Genomic DNA, 12,834 nt, shown 5'->3' with positions numbered 1-12,834 from the left:
CAAAGATTTTCTATTGGGTTCAGGTCTGGAGACTGGCTAGGCCACTCCAGGACCTTGAGATACTTCTTACGGAGCCACTCCTTAGTTGCCCTGGCTGTGTGTTTCGGGTCGTTGTCATGCTGGAAGACCCAGCCACGACCCATCATCAATGCTCTTACTGAGGGAAGGAGGTTGTTGGCTAAGATCTCGCAATACATGGCCCCATCCATCCTCCCCTCAATACGGTGCAGTCGTCCTGTCCCCTTTGCAGAAAAGCATCCCCAAAGAATGATGTTTCCACCTCCATGCTTCACGGTTGGGATGGTGTTCTTGGGGTTGTACTCATCCTTCTTCTTCCTCCAAACACGGCGAGTGGAGTTTAGACCAAAAAGCTCTATTTTTGAATCATCAGACCACATGACCTTCTCCCATTCCTCCTCTGGATCATCCAGATGGTCATTGGCAAACTTCAGACGGGCCTGGACATGCGCCTGCTTGAGCAGGGGGACCTTGTGTGCGCTGCAGGATTTTAATCCATGACGGCGTAGTGTGTTACTAATGGTTTTCTTTGAGACTGTGGTCCCAGCTCTCTTCAGGTCATTGACCAGGTCCTGCCGTGTAGTTCTGGGCTGATCCCTCACCTTCCTCATGATCATTGATGCCCCACGAGGTGAGATCTTGCATGGAGCCCCAGACCGAGGGTGATTGACCATCATCTTGAACTTCTTCTATTTTCTTCTATTTTCTAATAATTGCGCCAACAGTTGTTGCCTTCTCACCAAGCTGCTTGCCTATTGTCCTGTAGCCCATCCCAGCCTTGTGCAGGTCTACAATTTTATCCCTGATGTCCTTACACAGCTCTCTGGTCTTGGCCATTGTGGAGAGGTTGGAGTCTGTTTGATTGAGTGTGTGGACAGGTGTCTTTTATACAGGTAACGAGTTCAAACAGGTGCAGTTAATACAGGTAATGAGTGGAGAACAGGAGGGCTTCTTAAAGAAAAACTAACAGGTCTGTGAGAGCCGGAATTCTTACTGGTTGGTAGGTGATCAAATACTTATGTCATGCAATAAAATGCAAATGAATTACTTAAAAATCATACAATGTGATTTTCTGGATTTTTGTTTTAGATTCCGTCTCTCACAGTTGAAGTGTACCTATGATAAAAATTACAGACCTCTACATGCTTTGTAAGTAGGAAAACCTGCAAAATCGGCAGTGTATCAAATACTTGTTCTCCCCACTGTATGTGCTGACTGACACTATGGTATGCATATAAGAGCACAATGAAACTGGCATCTAATGAGGAAGGAACCAGTATGTGTCTACATCGTGTTGCATGATGACATCATTCACAGTGAAAGTGCAGCAACTCAGATGAATGAAACACATGACAAGCCACTACTAGTTCAACTAACAAGCAGCCTTCTGGCATGATCAAACATGACCGCCATATGAATGAAGAGGACTTACAATCTACTATCCTTCTAGTCCTGCTAGCTTCACATTTGGGTGTTTCATAGTGTCTCTAGCAAGTCTTCCTGGTGCCCTCTGAGACCCAGGTGTTACTGACCCAAGTCTTCCTGGTGCCCTCTGAGACCCAGGTGTTACTGACCCAAGTCTTCCTGGTGCCCTCTGAGACCCAGTTGTTACTGACCCAAGTCTTCCTGGTGCCCTCAGACCCAGTTGTTACTGACCCAAGTCTTCCTGGTGCCCTCAGACCCAGTTGTTACTGACCCAAGTCTTCCTGGTGCCCTCAGACCCAGTTGTTACTGACCCAAGTCTTCTTGGTGCCCTCTGAGACCCAGTTGTTACTGACCCAAGTCTTCCTGGTGCCCTCAGACCCAGTTGTTACTGACCCAAGTCTTCCTGGTGCCCTCAGACCCAGTTGTTACTGACCCAAGTCTTCCTGGTGCCCTCAGACCCAGTTGTTACTGACCCAAGTCTTCCTGGTGCCCTCAGACCCAGGTGTTACTGACCCAAGTCTTCCTGGTGCCCTCAGACCCAGTTGTTACTGACCCAAGTCTTCCTGGTGCCCTCAGACCCAGTTGTTACTGACCCAAGTCTTCTTGGTGCCCTCTGAGACCCAGTTGTTACTGACCCAAGTCTTCCTGGTGCCCTCAGACCCAGTTGTTACTGACCCAAGTCTTCCTGGTGCCCTCAGACCCAGTTGTTACTGACCCAAGTCTTCCTGGTGCCCTCAGACCCAGTTGTTACTGACCCAAGTCTTCCTGGTGCCCTCAGACCCAGGTGTTACTGACCCAAGTCTTCCTGGTGCCCTCTGAGACCCAGTTGTTACTGACCCAAGTCTTCCTGGTGCCCTCTGAGACCCAGTACCATGACATCCATCACATAGAAATAACCAAGAGGAAGGAAGGATTGTGTTGCAGGAAATATGCTCCAGACAAGGAGAATGGCTCTGCTTTCTTGCCAACTTGCAGATTTTATTATTTGACAAACGTTTTCAAAATGTCCCATCACACACACACAATCATATACTGCTTCCACCATGTAACACATGTTGTTTCCTTCACAGTGAAGAACGTACTTTTAATAACTGACCATTGGCTGTTTAACTCAGCCGCTGTTACTAATCCAGTCAATTACGGAGTTCAACTGAAATTCCCATTCTTCTTCGTTGCTGTTCTATGAGAAACTCAGTCAATACATGACTGTGGTAAATCAGACTTGTCAATCAACTAGACAAGTCTCAGAGTTGGAGTGGTGATCTAGGATCAGTTTAACCTTTCAGATTATAATGAATCAGATATGGATGGGGGGGGGGGGGGGGCTGACCCTAGATCACAGTGGTGGAAAAAGGACCCAAATGTCATACTTGAGTAAAAGTAAAGATATCCTTAATAGAAAATGAGTCCAGTAAAAGTGAAAGTCACCCAGTAAAATACTACTTGAGTAAAAGTCTAAAAGTATTTGGTTTTAAATATACTTAAGTATCAAAAGTACATTTAATTGCTAAAATATACTTAAGTATCAAAAGTAAAAGTATTAATAATTTCAAATTCCTTATATTATTAAGCAAAGAGGACAACACCATGTTCTTGTTTTTAAAATGTCCGGATAGCCAGGGGCACATTCCGACACTCCGACACTCCGACACTCCGACACCCCGATATTCCGACACCCCGATATTCCAACACCCCGACACCCCGATATTCCGACACCCCGATATTCCGACACCCCGACACTCAGACACCCCGACACTCAGACACCCCGACACTCAGACATTATTTACAAAAGATCACACTTGTTTAGTGAGTCCGCCAGATCAGAGGCAGTAGGCATGACCACGTGTTCTCTTGATAAGTGTGCTAATTTCACAAGTTTTCTGTTTTGATAACTATTCAAAATGTAACGAGTACTTTGGGTTGTCAGGGAAAATGTATGGAGTAAAAAGTACAATATTTTCTTCAGGAATGAAGTGGAGTAAAAGTTGTCCAAAATATAAAATATGTAACCCAAATAACTACTTAAGTAGTACTTTAAAGTATTTTTACTTAAGTACTTTACACCACTGCTAGATCAGCACTGGTAGAGCAGACTGTCAGTGATTGTACAGGCAGGATTTGGACCACTTCAGCATAGTAGTCTACCAATCAGTGTCCTTATCACCGTACACATTCAGTACAAATAACCCTGGTCCTCCTGCAGACGCCTGCTCAGTGCGGCATTGGACTTTGAGAGCGAGAGAGAGAGCGAGAGAGAGAGCGAGAGAGAGAGCGAGAGAGAGAGCGAGAGAGAGCGAGCGAGCGAGCGAGACTACACTTGGAGTAACATTTACTGGTACACATGGTTCCATAAGTGTTCTGTAGTAAGAGATCCTTAGAGTTTAAACTTCATACTGTACATTCTTAAAATGATTGCTCACATACAGTATATATTTCCTGATTTGCGAAAACAATGTTTACGTTGGAAACATATAGACGACAAATGACATTAGTATATGCTCCACAACATTCCTTTCTTTTCCAAGGAAAATATATGACAAATAAGTACAAATAAGTACTGTGATAATTGTTTTTAGTTTTGAAATAAGGCTGATATAAATACTCTTATATAATCATAATATACAACAGCAATAATTATTACACTTCTGCTCCCTCAGAAGGAAAAAGGTTTTGAAAAAGGCACTCACATTAAGTACACTTTAACATGGGGCACCATTTTAGAGTGTCTTTGGATAGATGTCAAAGATAGTCTCTGCAAACCTTCATATTATAAACACATAGAAAAAGACAGCTCATCTTCCTAGCGGCTTACACCTGCATCGTCTTTCAACAGACACTCTCAAACCCCTGGACAAAGAGAGCCAGAGATCCTATAAACCCTAGTGTAAGATCCCTTCCTCTGTAGCCATTGACAAAAGACATGTTGGCAGCGGTAGTGAACATGAAGCCCTCCCAGGCATCCATTGCAGTGCACACTGTCAGTCAGACAGAGGGCGAGGGGCAACAGAAAGGCTTTTTCAAGTCAAAAGATGCTGCCCTGGGGGCACCTGTAAAGATGGATGGGAAAATTAACCTATGTAACCCACTTAGTTAGCATGGGCTAGCTTTCGCTACCTTAAGTTAGCTTAGCATATAATGGCTAAACCAAGCTTAAGTTAGCATAGACTAACCTAGCCTCAGAAACTCCTCCTCGCAGTGGGCCTCCCCCACCAACAATGAGTATTTGTCGCGTTCGCTGAGGGCCATGCAGTTGAGGGAGTGCTTTGATTGGAAGTTGGCGACGCGGTCAAATAAGCTCAACTTGGGGGAGGGGCGGCTAAGCTCGCTCATGCCGATGTGGACGCTGACATCTGATAGGCTTGCATCATGTCTCTTCTGACTGCCCAGACGAGACTTCAGTAGCTCGGCGCTGGGCCGAGTGTAGCTACAAAACAGAGAGAGAGAGAGTTAGTGTAGCTACAAACAGATAGAGAGAGGAGAGTTAGTGAAACTACAAACAGAGAGAGAGAGGAGAGTTAGTGTAACTACAAAGACAGAGACAGGAGAGTTAGTGTAACTACAAACAGAGAGAGACAGGAGAGTTAGTGTAACTACAAACAGAGAGAGAGAGGAGAGTTAGTGTAACTACAAACAGAGAGAGACAGGAGAGTTAGTGAAACTACAAACAGAGAGAGAGAGGAGAGTTAGTGTATCTACAAACAGAGAGAGAGAGGAGAGTTAGTGAAACTACAAACAGAGAGAGACAGGAGAGTTAGTGTAACTACAAACAGAGAGAGAGAGGAGAGAGTTAGTGTAACTACAAACAGAGAGAGAGAGGAGAGAGTTAGTGTAACTACAAACAGAGAGAGAGAGGAGAGTTAGTGTAACTACAAACAGAGAGAGGAGAGTTAGTGTAACTACAAACAGAGAGAGGAGAGTTAGTGTAACTACAAACAGAGAGAGATAGGAGAGAGTTAGTGTAACTACAAACAGAGAGAGAGAGGAGAGTTAGTGTAACTACAAACAGAGAGAGACAGGAGAGTTAGTGTAACTACAAACAGAGAGAGACAGGAGAGTTAGTGTAACTACAAACAGAGAGAGACAGGAGAGTTAGTGAAACTACAAACAGAGAGAGACAGGAGAGTTAGTGTAACTACAAACAGAGAGAGACAGGAGAGTTAGTGTATCTACAAACAGAGAGAGAGAGGAGAGTTAGTGAAACTACAAACAGAGAGAGACAGGAGAGTTAGTGTAACTACAAACAGAGAGAGGAGAGTTAGTGTAACTACAAACAGAGAGAGAGAGGAGAGAGTTAGTGTAACTACAAACAGAGAGAGAGAGGAGAGTTAGTGTAACTACAAACAGAGAGAGAGGAGAGTTAGTGTAACTACAAACAGAGAGAGGAGAGTTAGTGTAACTACAAACAGAGAGAGATAGGAGAGTTAGTGTAACTACAAACAGAGAGAGAGAGGAGAGTTAGTGTAACTACAAACAGAGAGAGACAGGAGAGTTAGTGTAACTACAAACAGAGAGAGACAGGAGAGTTAGTGTAACTACAAACAGAGAGAGACAGGAGAGTTAGTGAAACTACAAACAGAGAGAGACAGGAGAGTTAGTGTAACTACAAACAGAGAGAGACAGGAGAGTTAGTGAAACTACAAACAGAGAGAGACAGGAGAGTTAGTGTAACTACAAACAGAGAGAGACAGGAGAGAGTTAGTGTAACTACAAACAGAGAGAGAGAGGAGAGTTAGTGTAACTACAAACAGAGAGAGACAGGAGAGTTAGTGTAACTACAAACAGAGAGAGGAGAGTTAGTGTAACTACAAACAGAGAGAGACAGGAGAGTTAGTGTAACTACAAACAGAGAGAGACAGGAGAGTTAGTGAAACTACAAACAGAGAGAGACAGGAGAGTTAGTGTAACTACAAACAGAGAGAGACAGGAGAGTTAGTGTAACTACAAACAGAGAGAGACAGGAGAGAGTTAGTGTAACTACAAACAGAGAGAGACAGGAGAGAGTTAGTGTAACTACAAACAGAGAGAGACAGGAGAGTTAGTGTAACTACAAACAGAGAGAGACAGGAGAGTTAGTGAAACTACAAACAGAGAGAGAGAGGAGAGTTAGTGTAACTACAAACAGAGAGAGACAGGAGAGAGTTAGTGTAACTACAAACAGAGAGAGAGAGGAGAGTTAGTGTAACTACAAACAGAGAGAGACAGGAGAGTTAGTGTAACTACAAACAGAGAGAGACAGGAGAGTTAGTGTAACTACAAACAGAGAGAGACAGGAGAGTTAGTGTAACTACAAACAGAGAGAGACAGGAGAGTTAGTGAAACTACAAACAGAGAGAGACAGGAGAGTTAGTGTAACTACAAACAGAGAGAGGAGAGTTAGTGTAACTACAAACAGAGAGAGGAGAGTTAGTGTAACTACAAACAGAGAGAGAGAGGAGAGTTAGTGTAACTACAAACAGAGAGAGACAGGAGAGAGTTAGTGTAACTACAAACAGAGAGAGAGAGGAGAGTTAGTGTAACTACAAACAGAGAGAGACAGGAGAGTTAGTGTAACTACAAACAGAGAGAGGAGAGTTAGTGTAACTACAAACAGAGAGAGACAGGAGAGTTAGTGTAACTACAAACAGAGAGAGACAGGAGAGAGTTAGTGTAACTACAAACAGAGAGAGACAGGAGAGTTAGTGTAACTACAAACAGAGAGAGACAGGAGAGAGTTACTGTAACTACAAACAGAGAGAGGGAGAAGAGAGTTAGTGTAACTACAAACAGAGAGAGACAGGAGAGTTAGTGTAACTACAAACAGAGAGAGACAGGAGAGTTAGTGTAACTACAAACAGAGAGAGACAGGAGAGAGTTAGTGTAACTACAAACAGAGAGAGACAGGAGAGAGTTAGTGTAACTACAAACAGAGAGAGGGAGAAGAGAGTTAGTGTAACTACAAACAGAGAGAGAGAGGAGAGTTAGTGTAACTACAAACAGGGAGAGACAGGAGAGTTAGTGTAACTACAAACAGAGAGAGACAGGAGAGTTAGTGTAACTACAAACAGAGAGAGAGAGGAGAGAGTTAGTGTAACTACAAACAGAGAGAGACAGGAGAGTTAGTGTAACTACAAACAGAGAGAGACAGGAGAGAGTTAGTGTAACTACAAAGAGAGAGAGAGAGGAGAGAGTTAGTGTAACTACAAACAGAGAGAGGAGAGTTAGTGTAACTACAAACAGAGAGAGGAGAGTTAGTGTAACTACAAACAGAGAGAGAGAGGAGAGTTAGTGTAACTACAAACAGAGAGAGAGAGGAGAGTTAGTGTAACTACAAACAGAGAGAGAGAGGAGAGTTAGTGTAACTACAAACAGAGAGAGAGAGGAGAGTTAGTGTAACTACAAACAGAGAGACAGGAGAGTTCGTGTAACTACAAACAGAGAGAGACAGGAGAGTTAGTGTAACTACAAACAGAGAGAGACAGGAGAGTTAGTGTAACTACAAACAGAGAGAGACAGGAGAGAGTTAGTGTAACTACAAACAGAGAGAGGGAGAAGAGAGTTAGTGTAACTACAAACAGAGAGAGACAGGAGAGTTAGTGTAACTACAAACAGAGAGAGACAGGAGAGTTAGTGTAACTACAAACAGAGAGAGACAGGAGAGAGTTAGTGTAACTACAAACAGAGAGAGACAGGAGAGTTAGTGTAACTACAAACAGAGAGAGACAGGAGAGAGTTAGTGTAACTACAAACAGAGAGAGACAGGAGAGTTAGTGTAACTACAAACAGAGAGAGACAGGAGAGTTAGTGAAACTACAAACAGAGAGAGACAGGAGAGTTAGTGTAACTACAAACAGAGAGAGACAGGAGAGTTAGTGTAACTACAAACAGAGAGAGAGAGAGGAGAGTTAGTGAAACTACAAACAGAGAGAGACAGGAGAGAGTTAGTGTAACTACAAACAGAGAGAGGAGAGAGTTAGTGTAACTACAAACAGAGAGAGAGAGAGGAGAGTTAGTGAAACTACAAACAGAGAGAGAGAGGAGAGTTAGTGTAACTACAAACAGAGAGAGACAGGAGAGAGTTAGTGTAACTACAAACAGAGAGAGGAGAGAGTTAGTGTAACTACAAACAGAGAGAGAGAGGAGAGAGTTAGTGTAACTACAAACAGAGAGAGGAGAGTTAGTGTAACTACAAACAGAGAGAGAGAGGAGAGTTAGTGTAACTACAAACAGAGAGAGAGAGGAGAGTTAGTGTAACTACAAACAGAGAGAGAGAGGAGAGTTAGTGTAACTACAAACAGAGAGAGAGAGGAGAGTTAGTGTAACTACAAACAGAGAGAGGAGAGTTAGTGTAACTACAAACAGAGAGAGAGAGGAGAGTTAGTGTAACTACAAACAGAGAGAGAGAGGAGAGTTAGTGTAACTACAAACAGAGAGAGAGAGGAGAGTTAGTGTAACTACAAACAGAGAGAGAGAGGAGAGTTAGTGTAACTACAAACAGAGAGAGACAGGAGAGTTAGTGTAACTACAAACAGAGAGAGGAGAGTTAGTGTAACTACAAACAGAGAGAGGAGAGTTAGTGTAACTACAAACAGAGAGAGAGAGGAGAGTTAGTGAAACTACAAACAGAGAGAGAGAGGAGAGTTAGTGTAACTACAAACAGAGAGAGACAGGAGAGTTAGTGTAACTACAAACAGAGAGAGAGAGGAGAGAGTTAGTGTAACTACAAACAGAGAGAGAGAGGAGAGTTAGTGTAACTACAAACAGAGAGAGACAGGAGAGTTAGTGTAACTACAAACAGAGAGAGTTAGTGTAACTACAAACAGAGAGAGACAGGAGAGTTAGTGTAACTACAAACAGAGAGAGAGAGGAGAGAGTTAGTGTAACTACAAACAGAGAGAGAGAGGAGAGAGTTAGTGTAACTACAAACAGAGAGAGGAGAGTTAGTGTAACTACAAACAGAGAGAGGAGAGAGTTAGTGTAACTACAAACAGAGAGAGGAGAGAGTTAGTGTAACTACAAACAGAGAGAGGAGAGTTAGTGTAACTACAAACAGAGAGAGGAGAGTTAGTGTAACTACAAACAGAGAGAGGAGAGAGGAGAGTTAGATACACACAGAGAGAGGAGAGAGGAGAGTTAGATACACACAGAGAGAGGAGAGTTAGATACACACAGAGAGAGGAGAGTTAGATACACACAGAGAGAGGAGAGTTAGATACAAACAGAGAGAGAAGAGTTAGATACAAACAGAGAGAGGAGAGAGGAGAGTTAGATACACACAGAGAGAGGAGAGTTAGATACAAACAGAGAGAGAGGAGAGTTAGATACACACAGAGAGAGGAGAGTTAGATACACACAGAGAGAGGAGAGTTAGATACAAACAGAGAGAGAAGAGTTAGATACAAACAGAGAGAGGAGAGAGGAGAGTTAGATACACACAGAGAGAGGAGAGTTAGATACAAACAGAGAGAGGAGAGTTAGATACACACAGAAACAGGAGAGTTAGATACAAACAGAGAGAGGAGAGTTAGATACACACAGAAACAGGAGAGTTAGATACAAACAGAGAGAGGAGAGTTAGATACAAACAGAAACCATAACACACTAAGACACTACAAGTTGTAGATCAGTTCTGGATTTAGAGTAACTGCAAGAAGAGGGTGGTTAGGAGAGCCACTCCCCCCCCCCACCACACACACACACACACACACACACACACACACACACACACACACACACACACACACACACACACACACACACACACACACACACACACACACACACACACACACACACACACACACACACACACACACACACACACACAACAGCTTGCTGGTAAACTGGCACCTGGTCTGGTAACTCACCATCTGAGTAGTAGAGAGGACAGCACCACCGAGACAGAGGACAGGGCCATGGCAGCAGAACCCATCCATGGCTGCAGAACCAGACCAAAAGGCATGCACACACCAGCAGCGACAGGGATCCCGAACAGGTTATAGACCAGAGCAAACCCAAAGTTGATCCTGATTCTCTTGACGGTCTCCTTGGAAAGGTCAATACTCCTCACCACATCCAGCAGGTCATTCTGTGGACAGTGGAGAGAGGTAGAGAGAGTGATGGGGGTAGAGAGACAGTGGGAAAGAGAGAGAGCGTGTGATGGGGGAGAAAGAGAGATGGGGAGAGAGAGAAAGAAAGAGAAAGAGCGAGAAAGAGAGATGGGGGAGATGAAAAAAAACGTAGTATATGATAGAGTGAGCTTTACCATTACTATAACATCTTGCAATTCATAAAAACTAATTTTGGAGGCAGACAGAGGACAGGGAGGCAGACAGAGGACAGGGAGGCAGACAGACACATTAACGTGTAGAGACTAGCAGACAAACTCAGCAAAAAATGAAACTTCCTTTTTTCAGGACCCTGTCTTTCAAAGATAATTTGTAAAAATCCAAATAACTTCACAGATCTTCATTGTAAAGGGTTTAAACACTGTTTCCCATGCTTTCCCATGTTCAATAAACAATTAATGAACATGCACCTGTGGAACGGTCATTAAGACACTAACAGCTTACAGACGGTAGGTAATTAAGGTCACAGTTATGAAAACCTAGGCCTTTCTACTGACACCAAAAGAAAGATGACCAGGGTCCCTGCTCATCTGCATGAACGTGCCTTAGGCATGCTGCAAGGAGGTATGAGGACTGCAGATGTGGCCCGGGCAATAAATTGCAATGTCCGTACTGTGAGACTTCTAAGACAGCGCTGCAGGGAGACAGGACGGACAGCTGATCGTCCTCGCAGTGGCAGACCACGTGTAACAACACCTGGACAGGATCGGTACATCCGAACATCACACCTGCAGGACAGGTACAGGATGGCAACGACAACTGCCCGAGTTACACCAGGAACGCACAATCCCTCCATCAGTGCTCAGACTGTCCGCAATAGGCTGAGAGAGGCTGGACTGAGGGCTTGTAGGCCTGTTGTAAGGCAGGTTCTCACCAGACATCACCGGCAACAACGTCGCCTATGGGCACACACCCACCGGTGCTGGACCAGTCAGGACTGGAAAAAAGTGCTCTTCACTGACGAGTTGCGGTTTAGTCTCACCAGGGGTGATAGTCGGATTTGTGTTTATCGTTGAAGGAATGAGTGTTACACCGAGGCCTGTACTCTGGAGCGGGATCGATTTGGAGGTGGAGGGTCTGTCAAGGTCTGGGGCGGTGTGTCACAGCATCATCGGACTGAGCTTGTTGTCATTGCAGGCAATCTCAACGCTGTGCGTTACAGGGAAGACATCCTCCTCCCTCATGTGGTATCCTTCCTGTAGGCTCATCCTGACACGACCCTCCAACATGACAATGCCACCAGCCATACTGCTCGTTCTGTGCATGATTTCCTGCAAGACAGGAATGTCAGTGTTCTGCCTTAGCCAGCGAAGAGCCCGGATCTCAATCGCATTGACCACGTCTGGGACCTGCTGGATCGGAGGGTGAGGGCAAGGGCCATGCCCTCCAGAAATGTCTGGGAACTTGCAAGTGCATTGGTGGGAGAGTGGGGTAACATCTCAAAGCAATAACTGGCAAATCTGGTGCAGTCCATGAGGAGATGCACTGCAGTACTTAATGCAGCTGGTGGCCACACCAGATACTGACTGTTACTTTTGATTTTGACCCTCCCTTTGTTCAGGGACACATTATTCCATTTCTGTTAGTTACATGTCTGTGGAACTTGTTCAGTTTATGTCTCAATTGTTGAATCTTGTTATGTTCATACAAATATTTACACATGTTAAGTTTGCTGAAAATAAACGCAGTTGACAGTGAGAGTACGTTTCTTAACACGTAGAGATGAAACAGACATGTTGACATGTAGAGATTATCAGACAGACATACCACGGTTTCCGTTAGGAAAATAAAACTTTTTTATTCACCGGACATTTGAGAAATGTACCTGACCCTGATTAGGGCGTCCACCCACGGTGTTCAGAATAATTAACCTGATTAGGGTGTCCACCCACGGTGTTCAGAATAATTAACCTGATTAGGGCGTCCACCCACGGTGTTCAGAATAATTAACCTGATTAGGGCGTCCACCCACGGTGTTCATAATAATTAACCTGATTAGGGCGTCCACCCACGGTGCTCAGAATAATTAACCCGATTAGGGCGTCCACCCACGGTGTTCAGAATAATTAACCTGATTAGGGCGTCTACCCACGGTGTTCAGAATGACAGAAATCACATTTACATTATGGTAATTCATTTTAACAGAACAATTTGAGGATTGTATTTGAGGATGCAACAGGATGCGTCCCTTCTTACTGAATTCCAACAGGATGCGTTCCTTCTTACTGAATTCCAACAGGATGCGTTCCTTCTTACTGAATTCCAACAGGATGCGTCCCTTCTTACT

The 12,834-nt window shown here is 44.1% G+C and overlaps 1 protein-coding gene across 1 annotated transcript in view; it reads right to left on the bottom strand.

The window, feature by feature from the left end:
* Positions 1–2,395: 2,395 nt before the first annotated feature.
* Positions 2,396–12,834, bottom strand: part of LOC139581723 (copper-transporting ATPase 1-like) — a 46,992-nt gene continuing 36,553 nt past the window's right edge. The window contains exons 19-20 of the mRNA XM_071411786.1: positions 10,287–10,507; positions 2,396–4,867 (exon numbers count right to left, since the gene is read on the bottom strand). Coding sequence (XP_071267887.1) covers positions 4,609–4,867; positions 10,287–10,507 — 480 coding nt within the window. The 3' untranslated portion in view covers positions 2,396–4,608. The remainder of the gene's footprint in view (positions 4,868–10,286; positions 10,508–12,834) is intronic.

Source organism: Salvelinus alpinus, chromosome 7 (assembly GCF_045679555.1).
Source record: "Salvelinus alpinus chromosome 7, SLU_Salpinus.1, whole genome shotgun sequence".
Lineage (NCBI taxonomy): Eukaryota > Metazoa > Chordata > Actinopteri > Salmoniformes > Salmonidae > Salvelinus > Salvelinus alpinus.
This window is presented reverse-complemented; position numbering and strand designations above follow the sequence as displayed.